The 19053-nt window shown below is 46.9% G+C and overlaps 1 protein-coding gene and 1 non-coding gene across 9 annotated transcripts in view; one reads left to right on the plus strand and one right to left on the minus strand.

Moving 5' to 3' along the window:
- Window positions 1-17883, plus strand: part of LOC140418237 (uncharacterized) — a 148694-nt gene extending 130811 nt beyond the window's left edge. The window contains exons 1-4 of one of the 8 annotated variants that reach the window (XR_011944877.1): window positions 1578-1753; window positions 5313-5697; window positions 12295-12393; window positions 13280-16662. Coding sequence is in view for 6 of the 8 variants with exons in the window: in XM_072501687.1 (XP_072357788.1) it covers window positions 16787-17740 (954 nt within the window). In the remaining 2 variants the exon portion in view is untranslated. The other 7 variants (XM_072501683.1, XM_072501684.1, XM_072501682.1 and 4 more) reach the window with 7 other exon arrangements.
- Window positions 2860-2932, minus strand: trnak-cuu (transfer RNA lysine (anticodon CUU)). Its single transcript has one exon. It is a non-coding gene; the product is annotated as a tRNA-Lys (tRNA).
- Window positions 17884-19053: the final 1170 nt, after the last annotated feature.

Here is a 19053-nt window from a genome sequence, read left to right on the forward strand (position 1 = left end):
ACGGTCACTCCCCAGTGTGAGCATATTGGTGTGTTAGTGAATCCTTTTTGTTTTTAAAGCTCTTCTCACTGTCAGGACAGTTTAAAAGTTTGTGATCAGAGTGAACAAGTTGATGTGTCTACAGGTAGGATGACTGAATGAATCCTTTCCCACACAGGGCGCAGGAGAACGGTTTCTCCCCAGTGTGAATACGTTGATGTGTCAGCAGATCCTTTTTACATTTAAAACTCTTCTCACAGTCAGGACATGTAAACGGTCTTTTATCAGTGTGAACAAGTTGGTGAGTCACAATGTGGGATGACCGATTGAATCCCTTCCCACACACAGGGCAGGTGAATGACCTTTCCTCAGTGTTAACTCGCTGGTGTGTCATAAGGTTGTATGAATGGGTGAATCCCTTCCCACAAATGGAGCAGGTGAACGGTCTATCCCCAGTGTGACTGTGACGATGAACTTCCAGTTGTGATGGGTAACTGAATCCCTTCCCACAGTTCGCACATTTCCACAGTTTCTCCGTGGTGAGGGGTCTTTATGTCTCTCCCGGTTGAAGCTTTGTCCACACACAAACAGCCGTTTAATTTTTCCCTGCAGTGAATGATGTGATACTTTTTTTGAGCCTGTGTAACTGGTTAAAGCTCTCCCCACAGTCAGTTCACTGGAACACTCTCACTCGGGGATGGGATGTAAATCTCGGTGCTTTTGCAGTCGCACCGCTGAAACTGAACAGACAAATATTTCTCCTTCCAAATTCAAAGACTGATTATATTCAGATCCTGATGAATCAAGTGACAGTCAGATTTCGATGTGATGTTTGGTTTGAGTTTTCTGTCGGCCAATCCTCCAATTCCAATATCCTATAAAAGGAGTTCACAAAAGTCATCACTCAGTCCAGGATAGAAATTCTGAACAGGCAATTCGAGTTTCTCTGGAACATTTTTTCCTCTCTTGTTCCTCCAAAGCTGTCAATCCCCGTCCCACACACTCTCCCTCCTCCCTGGGCTGAAATGCAAACCCATCTCACCATCTGCACCATTTCTTTCCTCCACTCCCAGTTTTCTCCCTCCCTCTCCTCTGCCTGGGTTCAGTTCTCCAGCTCCTGTCTGCAGACTGACAATAAAACCAATGGGTCTTATTGGGGGGTTTGGGTTCTCCCCATTGTCCCCGCTCGCGGCGGCTCTCATTCAGCCTCTGGGAGCCGCACTCACACTCACTGCGGCTGCGCTCAGCCCGGAGCAGCACCGCGCATGCTCCACACAAGTGGGGGGAAAGGGAGGGGAGACATCCGGGGACGGGACATTCTGACGCCTGCGCGTTCTGGCTCCTGTGACGAAGATAGGGCACATTCATACGCGCCCGGCATTCCGGGTAGCCTTATCCGCCATTATTCCATTACGTTCCTCAGGCTGATAAATTGTTTCCGGCACTTTTGATACAGATCAGGTGTCTGTACGGAATGGGGCGGCCGCAGCGGTGTTTTGCTCTCTGATCGGTCCCTGTCATCTGTTTAGGGAGTGATATGCCGCAGGGCGCCTGCGCGGCCGTATCTTTCTCAGGTGCAGCAGGGCGTCCAGGACCCGGAAGCCGGAAGAGAGAACCTTGTGAATTTCTCTCCTGGACTGAGAGTGAAATTCCTTTGGAAACTCCTTTAGAAGGAGGAGGATTTGCGAACGGGAACTTCAACCCAAACATCACATCATCATCTGACAGAGTTACTCGATTCAACAGGACCTGAATATCATTGGAAGGTTAAATGGTTTGTCTGTTCTGTCCGTCGATAAAGATTTCAGATATCAGAGTGACTGGGAAAATTTAAAGGACCATTCCGGGTTAAATTTGAGACTAATTACACCGATCACATTGGGGAAGTTAAATAATTTGCTGTTGTACTCTTATGTATGTAGGTAAATTTTCAAATTACCACATTAGCATACTTGGCAGCTAAAGTGGGCAAACTGCTGACCTTGTTAGTAGTGAGAGTTACTCTCCCGGATTTCATTAAAGTTTGTTGTTCCTGTTGCATTTCATTCAGCTCATCGTGGCAGCAAAGTAGGTATTCAGCCTAATCTCAATTTCCAGATTATGGTCTGTAGCTTTTTAAATTACATCAATTCAGATGTCTATCTAATTACTTTTTAAATGTTATGAGGGTGTCTGCCATCATTTCAGGCAGCATGTCACAGATCCTCACCACCCTCTAAACCTCCTAGGCCTTCCCTAAATCTCTGCCCCCTTTTATATGTATCCCTCAACCAAAGGGAATAGGACCTTCCTATCCAATCTATTTAGATCCCTCAGAATTTAAAAAAAATGTAAATTTATATATTTTTCCAATCAAGGGGCAATTTAATTTGGCCAAGCCACCTACCCTGCACATATTTGGGTTGTGGGGGTGAAACCCACACAGACAATGATAGAATGTGCAAACTCCTTACAGACTGTGACCCGGGGCCAGGATCGACCCTGGGTCCCCAGCACGCAGGCACACAACCACTGTGCCACCATGATCCCCCAGAATTTTATACATTTGGAATAATCTTTATTATTGTCACAAGTAGGCTGACATTAACACTGCAATGAAATTACTGTGAAAATCCCTGAGTAGTAACACTCTGGCACCTATTCGGGCTGAGAGAGAGAGTATTCAGAATGTCCAATTCACCTAATAAGCACGTCTTTCGGGACTTGTGGGAGGAAACCCATACAGACACTGGAGAACGTGCAGACTCTGCACAGACAGTGTCCCAAGTGGGAATTGAATCCCGGTACCTTGGTGCTGTGAAACAACAGTGCTAACCACTGTGCTACCGTGCCACCCATAAAACAGTTCAGCTCAATGTTCTCAGATTAAAGAAGCTGAAGCGCCCAACGTGGGTCTTGAACCCACGGCCCTGGGATTAAGACTCCCATGCTCTACCGACTGAGCTAGCCAGGCTGCTTTTCAACATTTCATTTTGGTCTCTCCTCAGGCTTGTCTGTGCCAAAGAAAACAGTCTCAGTTTATCCAAACTTTCCCCAGAGCAAACATTGTCAATTTCTGGCTGATGTTGTTAAATCCCCTCTGTACTCTCTCTGGTGCAATCTTCCTGTGCACAGGAATCTAGCTCTGGCCATACTAGTCCAGTCCTGCCATTTATCATGTAATCCCTTGCCTTGTTTTCCCTCCAGCGTTCTTCCTCATTCCTCAAGTGTTCAATCATTTTTGTGTCACAGGTAAACTTCTTCCACGTATTTCTACATTTACTTTCAAATCAATTTAACCAGGAGTGAAGGGCCCAGTACTGATTCCTTTGAAACCGGCACTGGAAACAGCCCTTTGATTTTCTCTATTCTTTATGGGATGTGAATGTCACGGGCAAATCAACTTGGTTGCCCATTCCTAATTGCCCTTAAACTGAGTGGCTTGCTGGGCAATTCAGAATTAACCACATTTCAGTGAGTTGGCCAGATCAGGTAATGCCGGTGCAGACTCGATGGGCCGAATGGTCTCCTTCTGCACTGTCGATTCTATGATTAATTCCGACCTTGGGTCACTGTCTGTGTGGAGTTTGTACATTCTTTATGTGTAGATTTCCTCCGGGTGCTCTGGTTTCCTCCCACAGTCCAAAGATGTGCAGGTTAGATGGATTGACCATGCTAAATTGCCCTTAGTGTCCGAATGATTTGGGTGGGGTTACTGGGTTACAGGGATAGGGTGGAGGTGTGGGCTTAAGTAGGGTGCTCTTACCAAGGGCCGATGCAGACTCGATGGGCCGAATGGCCTCCTTCTGCACTGTAAATTCTATGATTCATTGGACATCCTGTCCCATGTGTCCAAAGCTCTGCGGCTCTGTTCAGCCACATGAAATCCCAGAATAAAAATTCACAACCCTGAGTAGATGTCACCCTCAAATTGAGGGACTGCTGATGACAAGAGGGTCAGTGTGCAGCGGGGGGCATGAGCGGTCATCCTGGACCGGGGAGCAGGAGGAGAAAATGTTGTGAATTTCTATCCTGGACTAACTGTGATTAATTTTGGAAACTCCTTTTACAGGGGATTAGTAGGGGAGGATTTATACACAGCATTCTCAAACCAGGAGAAATGTTTATCTTTCCTGAATTTTATTTCTGGACTGACAGTGATGCCTTTGTAAACTTCTTTCACAGGGGCTTAGAAAGGGATTCGCAGACAGGAAACTCACAACCAATCCTCATATCAAATTCTGACAGCACCATTTGAGTTATCAGGACCTGGAGATTATCGACCATTGTGTGGAAGCATTGAGTTCCATATCATTATCACTCACTGTGTAAAATGTCTACCTCCTATCTCCCCTGTAGATCTTGTTCACAATCTTAAATCTGTGTCCCATAATCCTTTTACAATCTACTGATGGGAATAGTTTAAAAAAATCTTTTGCTGGGTTTGCTGTTGGCGTTTCTGGTGCCTGGGTCGATGCCGGGTGGTCCGTCTGGTTTCATTCCTTTTTCATGTTTTTGCTGTGGTTGAATCAGCTTGGACCAGTCCATTTAGGATCCAGAACACAATTGAAGTCTCCTCCAAGAATCAATTGATCTGTATCCAGGTCTGGGATGGATTCCAACAATTTTTTTTACAAATGTTTCTATGAGATCCCCTCATTTAAAAAAAAGATATAGAAGCAGAATTAGGCCATTCAGCCCATCGAGTTTTCGATTTGCTCTACCATTCAATCATGGCTGATATGTTTCTCATCCCCATTCATCCTGTATTGTAGCTCTCTTGAAATGAATGCGAACATTGCATTTGTCTTTCTAACTGCCAACTTTCCTTTATTTGTTCTTAGGATGTGGGTGTCGCTGGCTGAGCCCATCCCTAATTGCCCTTGAACTGAGTGGCTTGCTGGGCCATCTCAGAGGGGGCAGTTTGGGAGGATGTGAGGCTGAAGTGATTAAATGACAAAGGGGATAATGGTGCAAGACAAAACTGGGTGACAATGAGATAAGTAAATAAACTAATAGGACAAGAGAAGAAATAAAAGACAGGTCCAGGTGAGGTATAAATGGCAACAGCAGAACCGTTACCAGCACCAACTGTCTAAAAATATCGGAGTGATGATTATAATCTGAAATTACTGAAATGAATGTTGTGTCTGGAAGGTCAGAAATTGCCTGATCAAGGATGAGAGTCTGTTCCTCGAGTTTCCTTTGAGCTTTATTGGAGCAGTGCAGGAGGCCGAGGACAGAGTGGGAGTGGGGCGGGGAATTAAAATATTAAATGATCAGAAGCTCAGGATTATGCTTGCAGACTGAATGGTGATGTTCCACATTCATCAATACAGATTTAATCTCCTCAGTGAAAACAGCGCGAGGGGGGAGAGAGCCGGGACATTGAAAACAGCGTGAGAAGAGAGAGAGCCGGGACATTGAAAACAGCGCGAGAAGAGAGAGAGCCGGGACATTGAAAACAGCGCGAGAAGAGAGAGAGCCGGGAGATTGAAAAAGTGCGGGAGATTTTAAAAGCGCGGGAGGAGAGAGAGCCGGGACATTGAAAACAGCGCAAGAGGAGAGAGAACCGGGAGATTTAAAAAGCGCTGGAGATTTAAAAAGCTCGGGAGCTGCGAGTCAGAGCAGAGATTTAAAAAGATCGTGGCCTAGTTTCGGGAGCTGTTCGGAGGAGGAGGAGCAGTCTCTGCCAGGGAGAGAACCTAAGAACATCTAAGACACTCTGAAGGTAAGAAGGTAGGTAAGGGATTTTTACTCATTTTTACTTTTATACCTTTTTCAAATTGTGTGTGTCGGGGGGAAACTGAAGTGACATCATAGAAAAGCTGTGACCTGAGTGGCTGGTTGGGAATCTACACTAAATTAAAAAAATTAAGCATTGGTAACTAATTAAACATAATTACTTAATTATAATTTAGAGGGGTATCTAAGCCAGAGATCGGAGAGTACTATATTTAGCTTTCACATTTATATTAGAAATCTAGTGCTAGGAAACAGATAGTTAAAAGTAACTTTAAAAAAAAAATTTTTAAACTTTTAATTTTAATTAATTGACACAATGTCAGTTAGAGGGGTGCAGTGCTCTGACTGTGAGATGTGGGAGGTCCGTGAGGCTTCCAGCGTCCCGGATGGCTTCATCTGCAGGAAGTGCACCCAACTGGAGCTCCTCACAGACCGCATGGTTCGGTTGGAGCAGCAATTGGATGCACTTAGGAGCATGCAGGTGGCGGAAAGCGTCATAGATCGCAGTTATATAAATGTGGTCACAGTTATATAAATGTGGTCACACCCAAGGTGCAGGCAGAGAAATGGGTGACCACCAGAAAGGGCAGGCAGTCAGTGCAGGAATCCCCTGTGGTTGTCCCCCTCTCGAACAGGTATACCCCTTTGGATACTGTCGGGGGGGATAGCCTATCAGGGGAAAACAGCAGCAGCCAGAGCAGTGGCACCACGGCTGGCTCTGATGTTCAGAAGGGAGGGTCAAAGCGCAGAAGAGCAATAGTCATAGGGGACTCTATAGTAAGGGGCACAGATAGGCGCTTCTCTGGATGTGAAAGAGACTCCAGGATGGTATGTTGCCTACCTGGTGCCAGGGTCCAGGATGTCTCCGAACGGGTAGAGGGCATCCTGAAGGGGGAGGGCAAACAGGCAGAGGTCGTTGTACATATTGGTGCTAACGACATAGGCAGGAAGGGGCATGAGGTCCTGCAGCAGGAGTTCAGGGAGCTAGGCAGAAAGTTAAAAGACAGGACCTCGAGGGTTGTAATCTCGGGATTACTCCCTGTGCTACGTGCCAGTGAGGCTAGAAATAGGAAGATAGAGCAGCTAAACACATGGCTAAACAGCTGGTGTAGGAGGGAGGGTTTCCGTTATCTGGACCACTGGGAGCTCTTCCGGGGCAGGTGTGACCTAAAAAAAAAGGACGGGTTGCATCTAAACTGGAGAGGCATAAATATCCTGGCAGCGAGGTTTGCTAGTGTCACACGGGAGGGTTTAAACTAGTATGGCAGGGGGGTGGGCATGGGAGCAATAGGTCAGAAGGTGAGAGCATTGAGGGAGAACTAGGGAATAGGGACAGTGGGGCTCTGAGGCAGAGCAGACGGGGAGAAGTTGCTGAACACAACGGGTCTGGTGGCCTGAAGTGCATATGTTTTAATGCAAGAAGTATTACGGGTAAGGCAGATGAACTTAGAGCTTGGATTAGTACTTGGAACTATGATGATGTTGCCATTACAGAGACCTGGTTGAGGGAAGGGCAGGATTGGCAGCTAAAAGTTCCAGGATTTAGATGTTTCAGGCGGGATAGAGGGGGATGTAAAAGGGGTGGCGGAGTTGCGCTACTGGTTCGGGAGAATATCACAGCTGTACTGCGGGTGGACACCTCAGAGGGCAGTGAGGCTATATGGGTAGAGATCAGGAATAAGAAGGGTGCAGTCACAATGTTGGGGGTTTACTACAGGCCTCCCAACAGCCAGCGGGAGATAGAGGAGCAGATTGGTAGACAGATTTTGGAAAAGAGTAAAAACAACAGTGTTGTGGTGATGGGAGACTTCAACTTCCCCAATATTGACTGGGACTCACTTAGTGCCAGGGGCTTAGACGGGGCGGAGTTTGTAAGGAGCATCCAGGAGGGCTTCTTAAAACAATATGTAGACAGTCCAACTAGGGAAGGGGCAGTACTGGACCTGGTATTGGGGAATGGGCCCGGCCAGGTGGTAGAAGTTTCAGTAGGGGAGCATTTCAGGAACAGTGACCACAATTCAGTAAGTTTTAAAGCGCTGGTGGACAAGGATGAGAGTGGTCCTAGGATGAATGTGCTAAATTGGGGGAAGGCTAATTATAACAATATTAGGCGGGAACTGAAGAACCTAGATTGGGGGTGGATGTTTGAGGGCAAATCAACATCTGACATGTGGGAGGCTTTCAAGTGTCAGTTGAAAGGAATTCAGGACCGGCATGTTCCTGTGAGGAAGAAGGATAAATACGGCAATTTTTGGGAACCTTGGATAACGAGAGATATTGTAGGCCTCGTCAAAAAGAAAAAGGAGGCATTTGTCAGGGCTAAAAGGCTGGGAACAGATGAAGCCTGTGTGGAATATAAGGAAAGTAGGAAGGAACTTAAGCAAGGAGTCAGGAGGGCTAGAAGGGGTCACAAAAAGTCATTGGCAAATAGGGTTAAGGAAAATCCCAAGTCTTTTTACACGTACATAAAAAGCAAGAGGGTAGCCAGGGAAAGGGTTGGCCCACTGAAGGATAGGCAAGGGAATCTATGTGTGGAGCCAGAGGAAATGGGCGAGGTACTAAATGAATACTTTGCATCAGTATTCACCAAAGAGAAGAAATTGGTAGATGTTGAGTCTGGAGAAGGGTGTGTAGATAGCCTGGGTCACATTGAGATCCAAAAAGACGAGGTGTTGGGCGTCTTAAAAAATATTAAGGTAGATAAGTCCCCAGGGCCTGGTGGGATCTACCCCAGAATACTGAAGGAGGCTGGAGAGGAAATTGCTGAGGCCTTGACAGAAATCTTTGGATCCTCACTGTCTTCAGGTGATGTCCCAGAGGACTGGAGAATAGCCAATGTTGTTCCTCTGTTTAAGAAGGGTAGCAAGGATAATCCAGGGAACTACAGGCCGGTGAGCCTTACTTCAGTGGTAGGGAAATTACTGGAGAGAATTCTTCGAGACAGGATCTACTCCCATTTGGAAGCAAATGGACGGATGAGTGAGAGGCAGCATGGTTTTGTGAAGGGAAGGTCGTGTCTCACTAACTTGATAGAGTTTTTCGAGGAGGTCACAAAGATGATTGATGCAGGTAGAGCAGTGGATGTTGTCTATATGGACTTCAGTAAGGCCTTTGACAAGGTCCCTCATGGTAGACTAGTACAAAAGGTGAAGTCACACGGGAGCAGGGGTGAGCTGGCAAGGTGGATACAGAACTGGCTAGGTCATAGAAGGCAGAGAGTAGCAATGGAAGGATGCTTTTCTAATTGGAGGGCTGTGACCAATGGTGTTCCACAGGGATCAGTGCTGGGACCTTTGCTGTTTGTAGTATATATAAATGATATGGAGGAAAATGTAACTGGTCTGATTAGTAAGTTTGCAGACGACACAAAGGTTGGTGGAATTGTGGATAGTGATGAGGACTGCCAGAGGATGCAGCAGGATTTAGATTGTTTGGAGACTTGGGCGGAGAGATGGCAGATGGAGTTTAATCTGGACAAATGTGAGGTAATGCATTTTGGAAGGTCTAATGCAGGTAGGGAATATACAGTGAATGGGAGAACCCTCAAGAGTATTGAAAGTCAAAGAGATCTAGGAGTACAGGTCCACAGGTCACTGAAAGGGGCAACACAGGTGGAGAAGGTAGTCAAGAAGGCATACGGCATGCTTGCCTTCATTGGCCAGGGCATTGAGTATAAGAATTGGCAAGTCATGTTGCAGCTGTATAGAACCTTAGCTAGGCCGCACTTGGAGTATAGTGTTCAATTCTGGTCGCCACACTACCAGAAGGATGTGGAGGCTTTAGAGAGGGTGGAGAAGAGATTTACCAGAATGTTGCCTGGTATGGAGGGCATTAGCTATGAGGAGCGGTTGAATAAACTCGGTTTGTTCTCACTGGAACGAAGGAGGTTGAGGGGAGACCTGATAGAGGTCTATAAAATTATGAGGGGCATAGACAGAGTGGATAGTCAGCAGCTTTTCCCCAGGGTAGAGGGGTCAATTACTGGGGGGCATAGGTTTAAGGTGAGAGGGTCAAGGTTTAGAGTAGATGTACGAAGCAAGTTTTTTACACAGTGGGTAGTGGGTGCCTGGAATTCGCTACCGGAGGAGGTGGTGGAAGCAGGGACGATAGTGACATTTAAGGGGCATCTTGACAAATACATGAATAGAGGGATACGGACCCAGGAAGTGTAGAAGATTGTAGTTTATTCGGGCAGCATGGTCGGCACGGGCTTGGAGGGCCGAAGGGCCTGTTCCTGTGCTGTACATTTCTTTGTTCTTTGTTAGTGTAGTGGAGAGCAAATCGTGAGCAGTGAATACACAATACTGGATAGCAAGAAGTACAAGTAAATCACTGTCACCTGGAAAGTGTGTTTGAAATCCTGGATTATGGGAAGGATGGCGATGAACTGGTGGTTGTTGCATCTGTTGTTTCTGCATGGAATGATTTACAGTGATGTTCGTAATAACACAAGAAATGGGAGCGGGTGGAGACCATATGGCTCATCGAGCCTCTGCATTTCTTGCTGGCTGTAACCTGCCCAATCAGGCATCATTCTGGTACACTTTCCCGTATCTTCCCCAGTCCTTCTAGATCCATTTTATGATATGGATACATTAGCTCAACAATCCTGTGAACTAATTTAGTCTGGCCCAGTGTCACTGAGCTGAAATCCAGTCTTTCTCTGACACATTATTCTTAATGCCTTAACTGATGGGTTAAGAGTGAAAAAGTCAACTGTTTAGCAGTAAGGGGAAGAGGCAAGTTTGTCGATGCTCCAGTGTTACAGACTCACTGGATCTGCTTCTTTCCCATCTTATATTCAGCTAATGGTAAAATGATTAAAATACTGCAACATACAGGCATTTGGGGGCAATTGTGAGTTTGCTGCTCAGATTAGTTAAAGTCTCTATATTGTAAAATGGATCTGGAAGGATTGGAGAAGATGCAGGAAAAGATATTTAAATTATGCCTGAACTGGCAGATTGTACCCAGCAAGAAAGATTGGACAGGGTGTAAACCTTTTCTCTGGAAAAGGGAATGAAGGATGACCTGATCCTTTAAGATTATAAAAAGGTTTGACATGATCGACAAGTGGAAGATGTTTCCATTGGAAGAGAATAAATATGAATTCGTCATTAGTTAATCTAATGTGCAGTTCAGGAGCAGTTCAGAGGGAGCCCACTCACACACTTCACGTGTGCAAAGGGATTTCCTCAGTTTTCCCACTGGTTAACACTCCAACTTTAAAAGCTCAAACTACTTGATCCAATTTCATCACATTGTTATTGGTGAGGGGCAGTTTAACAGTTCGGTTTATGGGGACAAAAATCACTTGTTCACCCAAACCTGTTGAGACCCCAATGAGTTCACATCTCACTGTCGTCACTGTTGTCAATCACACCCAGGACAGAACTGTGATGGAGGGCCCGTACGATTTAGGTGCTGTATTAATTGATTTCATACATTTGTTACCTTGGCCCAATGTTGCTAATCGTAATCAGTTCGCAAAGCATAATTTATACCAAAAATACCCATTTCAATGGCGGGTATATTACCCAACATGCGTTGCAGCTGAGAATCTGCTCCATCCACATGACAGAAGCTCCTCGCACATGCGCAGAGTCCGGCTGTGACTGGCGCATGCGCAGTTCGGGCTGTGACTGGCGCATGCACGGTTCAGGTTGTCGCTGACGGTGCGAGGAGCAGTAGAAGCTGCGGAGTGAGCCGGGAGGCTTCATAAATACCCCGTGGAGGCTTCAACTCCCGAGGAAAATGTTAATGGTCCCGTCTTAAACAGCACCGAACAGAGTGAGAGCTGAGCGGTGACAGGCCCGGGTTACCGGCCGCCATCTTTACAGAGGACAAGGAGCCGCAGGGCGCATGCGCTGCGAGCCTGGACCGGATGCCAACTCTCCCGGATTGACTGACTGGAGTCTCCAGGATTGTTTTAATCATTTGTGGGAGTCACTGGCTGGGCCAACATTTATTGCACATCCCTAATTTCCCGAGAACTGAGTGGCTTGCTCGGAGAGTATTTAAAGATTCAACCACATTGCTGTGGCTTGGAATTGTGTCGGTCAGACCAGTAAGGATGGAAATTTTCTCTTCTGTTCATTCACGGGATGTGGGTGTCGCTGGCTGGGCCAGCATTCACTGCCCAGCACTAATTGCCCTTTAACTGAGGGCATGTCAGAGAGCTTTTTAAAAGTCAACCATCTGACTGTGGATCTGGAGCCACATGTAGGTCAGACCAGGTAAGGATAGAAGATTTTCTTCACTGAAGGACATGAGTGAACCAAATGGGTCTTTGCAACAATCGGCAATGGTTTCAGGGTGATCAGTAGACTTTCAATGAATTCAAATTTTACCTTCTACCTTGATGAGATTCATACCTAGGAAATCATTAAGACAGTATAAAAGATTTCTTGAGTCCTTTTGCTTCCCAATTGGCCGAGGAAGGCACAAGAATGGATGTGTTGACCGATTAATGGCTGGAGGTTGGGGCCAGGTCATGTGATCAAACCTCCAGGAATACATTTAATCAAAGTTGATGAGCAGAGAATGTTATGAATTTCTATCCTAAACTGACAGGTTTCTGTAAATTTACAGGATACCGGACGGGAAACGCGAACCAAACGTCACATCGCGATCTGACAGAGTCACTCGATTCATCAGAACCTGAATTTCAGCAGCATCTGGGTGTGGAAGGTATAAGGTTTGTCTGTTCTGTCTGTGAGGGAAGATTTCAGGTCTCAGAGTGACTGGAAAAGCCCCGAGATTCACAAACCCTGGTCAGACCAAACCTGGAGAACTGTGGGCAACAAAGTTCTGGGCAACAAACCTGAGGAAGGATAGAATGGCCTCGGAGGGAGTGTAGCACAGATTTAGCTGAGTGATATCTGAACCCCCCGGGGTTAAATTACAAGGCGAGATTACACAAAAAAGTCAGAGTCATTATGAGACAGAGCAGGGCATTTGGTCCATTGAGTCCATGATAGCTCGGTAGCACAGTGGTTAGCACTATTGCTTCACAGCGCCTGGGACCCCGGCTTGGGTCACTGTCTGTGCGGAGTCTGCACGTTCACCGCGGGTTTCCTCCGGGTTCTCCAGTTTCCACCCACAAGTCCCGAAAGACATGCTTGTTCGGTGAATTGGTTGGTTTAGCTCACTGGGCTAAATCGCTGGCTTTTAAAGCAGACCAAGGCAGGCCAGCAGCACGGTTCAATTCCCGTACCACCCTCCCCGAACAGGCGCCGGAATGTGGCGACTAGGGGCTTTTCACAGTAACTTCATTGAAGCCTACTCGTGACAATAAGCGATTTTCATTTTTCAATTGGACATTCTGAATTCTCGCTCCGTGTACCCGAAGAGTTGCCAGAGTGTGGCGACTAGGGAATTTCTCTCCGTAATTTCATTGCAGTGTTAATGTAAGCCTACTTGTGACACTAATAAAGACTATTATTATTATCTGGAGCAATCCAGTCAGAGTCATTCTCCTGCTCTGTCTCTGTATCCTCACAGCTTTATTTCTCTCAGGTTTCTATCCAATTTTTAAAAAATCATTTATTGTGTTTATTTCCAAACTCCGTCACAGGCAGCAAGTTCAAGATCATTGCCACTGGCTGTGTGAAAACATTCTTCCTCAGACCTCCTGGACCATTTACATGCATAGATACGGAGCGACATGGAAAATAGGAGCAGGAGGCCATTCGGCCCATCGAGTCTGCTCCACCATTCATTACAATCAGAGCTGATTAGGCTCAATAGCCTAATCCCGCTTCACCCCGCATATCCTTTGATCCCCTTCACCCTAAGTGCTGAATCTAACTACTTCTTGAAAACATGCAATGTTTTGGTCTTAATTACTTCCTGTGGTGACAAATTCCACAGGCTCACCACTCTCTGGTGAAGACATTTCTCCTCATCTCTGTCCTAAATGGTCTACCCCGTACCCTCAGACTGCGACCCCTATTTCTGGAATCACCCACTATCGGGAACACCCTTCCTGAATCTACTCTGTCTCATCCTGCAGAATGTTATAGATTTCTTTTTTTAAATATAAATTTAGAGTACCCAATTCATTTTTTCCAATTAAGGGGCAATTTAACAATTCACCTAGCCTGCAAATCTTTGGGTTGTGGGGGTGAAACCCACGCAAACACTGGGAGAATGTGCAAACTCCACACGGACAGTGACCCAGAGCCGGGATCGAACCTGGAACCTCGGCACCGTGAGGCAGCAGTGCGAACCACTGCGCCACCGTGCTGCCCCGTTTTTTTTAATAAATATAAACTTAGAGAGCCCAATTAAATGTTTTACCAACTAGGGGGCAATTTTAGCACGGCCAATCTACCTACCCTGCACATCTTTGGGTTATGGGGGTGAGACCCACGCAGACACAGGGAGAATGCGCAAACTCCACACGGACAGTGACCCGGGGCCAAGATCGAACCTGGGTGCTCGGTGATGTTGGGCAGAAGTGCGAACCACTGTGCCACCACGTCAACCACATTTTATAGGTTTCTATGAGATCCCCCTCATTGTTCTGAACTCCACCAAATACAATCCTGACCGATTCAATCTCTCATACGTCAGACCCTCCCATCCCAGGAATCAGACTTTGCACTTCCTCTTGAGCTAGATCATCTTTCCTCGGATAAGGGGACTGATACTGCACACAATATTCCAGGTGTGGCCTCACCAAGGCCCTGTATAATTGCAGCAAGAAATCCCTACTCCTCTACTTGAATCCTCTTGCTATGAAGACCAACAAACCATTTGCCTTCTTTACCGCCTGCTGTACCTGCATGCTTCCATACAAACTAGGAACAGGCCATTCGGCCCCTCGAGCCTGCTCCTTACACACTAATTAGGTGTCGGCCCCTCGAGCCTGCTCCTTACACACAAACTGGGAGTCGGCCCCTCGAGCCTGCTCCTTACACACAAACTGGGAGTCGGCCCCTTGAGCCTGCTCCTTCCACACTAACTGGGAGTCGGCCCCTCGAGCCTGCTCCTTACACACAAACTGGGAGTCGGCCCCTCGAGCCTGCTCCTTACACACAAACTGGGAGTCGGCCCCTCGAGCCTGCTCCTTACACACAAACTGGGAGTCGGCCCCTTGAGCCTGCTCCTTCCACACTAACTGGGAGTCGGCCCCTCGAGCCTGCTCCTTACACACAAACTGGGAGTCGACCCCTCGAACCTGCTCCATCATACAAAAATTTTAACCTCAACTCCACATTCCTGACGACCCCGATAACCTTTCACCCCCTTGCTTATCGAGAATCTATCCATCTCTGTCTTAACAATATTCAAGGACACTACTTCCACTTCATTTTAAGAACGGAAGTTCCAAAGTCATAGAATCTGGGGTGCAGAAGGACCCCATTCGGCCCATCTAGTCTGCATCAACCCTCCAAAAATGCACCCCACCCAGGCCCACCCCATCCTCGTAACCCCACCAACGTCCACATAGTTGGAGACAAAAGGGGGCAATTTGGCATGGCCAATCCATCTAACCCATACATCGATAATAATAATCTTATAATAGTCTTTATTGTCACAAGTAGGCTTACATTAACACTGCAATGAAATTACTGTGAAAAGCGCCTTTAAACTGGGAGGAAACCGGAGCACCCGGAGGAAACACACGCAGACCATGGAGAGAACGTGTAAACTCTACAGTCACCCAGGGTCGGAATTGAACTCGGGACCATGGTGCTGTGAGACAACAGTGCTAACCACTGTGACACCCCATCTTGCAACCCTCAACAGAAAAAAAATCCTTATCTCTATCTGAAATGGGCGACTCCTTATTTTGCAACAGTGACCCCCTCGTTCTAGATTCTTCCACAAGAGGAAACATCCTCTCCACATCCACCCTGTCAAGACCCCTCAGGATCTTATATACTTCAATCCAGGATTTACCCAAAACTTTAAATCTGTGTCCCGACTGCTTGTACGATCAGTGAATGAAAACAGAGTTTCTTTGCCCACCTGATGGAAACCTGGCATAATCTTGTGTCCCTGTATCAAATCTCCCCTCAACCTCCTTTGCTGGAACCATTCTGGTAAATCCCCTCTGCACCTTCTCCAAGAACCTTCACATCCTTCCTGAAGAGTGGTGACCAGAGCTTTATAAACATTTGTAGAACTCTTAGACTGCAGAATCATAGAAAAGTATAATTTACAATGCAGAAGGAGGCCATTCGGCCCATCGCGTCTGCACCGGCCCTTGGAAGGATCACCCTACTTAAGTTTAAGCCCACACCTCTACCCTGTGCCCGTAACCCCAACTCCAACTAACCTTTCAACACGAAGAAGAAATGTAGCAAGGCAAATCCACACAATCTGTACATCTTTGGACTGTGGGAGGAAACTGGGGGCACCCGGAGGAAACCCACACAGACACGGGGGTAAAATGCAAACTTCACACAGTCACCGAAGACTGGAATTGAGACACTGGAGCTGTGAGGTAGCAGTGCTAACCACTGTTCCACTGTGCCACCCCATAACCCCATCTAACCTACACATCCCTGGACACTAAGGGGCAACTTATCAAGGCCAATCCACCTAACTTTCCCTTCTTTAGACTGTTGGAGGAAACCTGAGCACTGGGTGGAAACCCACGCAGACACTGGGAGAAAGTGCAAACTCCACACAGTCGCCAAGGCCGGAATTGAACCCGGGTTGCGCTGTGAGGCAGCAGTGCTAATCACTGTGCCACCAGAAGTATAGTTTCTGTATCAATATTATTGTTTATGAAGCTCAAGATCGAATTTGCTTTGCCAACTACTCTCTTAATATGTCTTGTAGATATACAAAATCCTCCAAAAGAGGCCAGTTGGGTTTTTATGACAATCCATCAGTTTTCATGGTCACTTTTTCTTAGTGTCGGCCCCACAAATGACCAGATTCATTCAGCTCAATTTCACAACCTGTTTTTGTGGGTTCTCTCTCACTCCCTATTTTCTGTTTTAAATCAGTTTCACAGGGTGTTCGAAGGGGAGGCTTCAAAGTCCGGAAACTCTAACCAAGCATCACATCAGGATCTGACAGAGACCTCAATTTATCACATCCTGAATATCAGTGGATTGTGAACATGGAAGGAAAAGGCATCGTTCACAGTGGGGAGAAACCGTACACGTGTTGTGTGTGTGGACGAGGATTCAGTCAATCATCAGGCCTCACAAGCCACAAATGCAGTCACACTGAGGAGAAACCGTGGAAATGTGCGGACTGTGGGAAAGGATTCACTGTCCCATCCAAGCTGGAAATCCATCGGCGCAGTCACACTGGGGAGAGACCATTCACCTGCTCCAAGTGTGGGAAGGGATTCACTCGGTTATCTACTCTGTCCACACACCAGCGAATTCACACTGGGGAGAGATCATTCACCTGCTCCAAGTGTGGGAAGGGATTCAGTGAGTCGTTCGCTCTGTCCACACACCAGCGAGTTCACACTGGGGAGAGACCATTCACCTGTTCAGAGTGTGGGAAGGGATTCACTCAGTCATACATTCTGTCCGGACACCAGCGAGTTCACACTGGGGAGAGACCATTCACCTGTTCAGAGTGTGGGAAGGGATTTACTCGCTCATCCACTCTGTCCGCACACCAGCGAGTTCACACTGGGGAGAGACCATTCACCTGCTCAGAGTGTGGGAAGGGATTCACTCAGTCATCCACTCTGTCCACACACCAGCGAATTCACACTGGGGAGAGACCATTCACCTGCTCCAAGTGTGGGAAGGGATTCACTCGGTCATCCAACCTGCTGAGACACCAGCGAGTTCACACTGATGAGAGACCGTTTCAATGTCTAGACTGTGGGAAGTGCTATAAAAGTTCTGGGGCTCTGCTGAGCCATCAACGTGTTCACACTGACGAGAGACCGTTCAGGTGCTGTCACTGCGGGAATGGGTTCAGACAATCATCTGACCTCACTGCACATCAGCGAACTCACACTGGGGAGAGACCATTCACCTGCTCTGAGTGTGGGAAGGGATTCACTCGATCATCCAACCTGCTGAGACACCAACGAGGCCACAAGTAACGACAGTGATTGGATTTTACTGTTACTCACATTCAGGACTGAACCATATTCATTTGGGTCTCTTTCTGCTGATAACAAACTCCATCCCATTTACAGGGGCTAATATTCTGGCTAACAGTCAAATAAATTAGATTTGTGTTAAATACGCAGTGTGTTGAAACGTTTTAATATCTCTGACACAAGTTAGTTCCTTTTGATGTTCTCTCGCTCTCCCCTGTCTCTTCCATCCTCACCTCCAACAAGACGTGTGAGGAGCTTGTGGAGCTTCTTTGTGACTGAGATTGAGTAAATCCGATCAGCTGCCTCTGCTGCTTCCCTCCCTTCCACGAGCCCACCGGACCAAACTGTCTCTAAATTTCGTCCTTTCCCGAGCCCTGAACACACATCTTTCTCTAGTTTCTCTCCCATCTACCCTCATGCCCTCTCAGAGCTCATCTTGTCCATGAGACCCAGCTCCTGCTCCATCAACTCTATTCCCATTGAGCTACTGATCAGCCAACTATCCTGTGTCCATGGATATTGTCAACATTTCTCTCTCTTCAGATACTGCCCCTCTGTCCTTCAAGTCTGCCATTATCACCCCTCCTCCATAAAACAAACCCTTGACCCTGCCATCCTTACAAATTACTGCTCCATCTTCAGCCTCCCTCTCCTCTCCAAACTCTTTGAACATGTTGTCCCTCCCAAATCCTTGCCTATCTTTCCCAGAACTCCCATGTTTGAATCCCTTCAAGCAGGTCTCTGCCCTGTCACAGTGAAATACAAGAGACAAACAGAATCTTACCCGGAGAGAAGACAGACAATCCAGGAGCTTGGATCCAACATGGATATGTCCATAAGACCAGAATTGGAGACAGATTGGAAGAACTCAAAGATTCCAGACACATTAACCAACAACAGATGGAATATCTGAGGTACAACAGGCAGAACCAAGGAAGTTCTACCTGCTCCCTAAAATACACAAACACCAAACGCATGGACAGTACCAGGGAAACACCACCAGACAGACCCATAGGATCAGCCTGATAAAATCCTACAGAATTGCTGAAACATCAACACACTGGTCCTAGTAGTTTTTAAATAAATTTAGAGAACCCAATTCATTTTTTCCAATTAAGGGGCAATTGAGTGTGACCAATCCACCTACCCTGCACATCTTTAGGTTGTGGGGGCGAAACCCACTCAATCATGAGGAGAATGTGCAAACTCCACATGGACAGTGACCCAGGGCCGGGAACGAACCTGGGACCTCGGCGCCGCAATGCTAATCACCATGCTACTGTGCTGCCCCTGGTCCTGGTAGTTGATGGTAT

Source organism: Scyliorhinus torazame, chromosome 5 (genome assembly GCF_047496885.1).
Source record: "Scyliorhinus torazame isolate Kashiwa2021f chromosome 5, sScyTor2.1, whole genome shotgun sequence".
NCBI classification, from domain to species: Eukaryota; Metazoa; Chordata; class Chondrichthyes; order Carcharhiniformes; family Scyliorhinidae; genus Scyliorhinus; species Scyliorhinus torazame.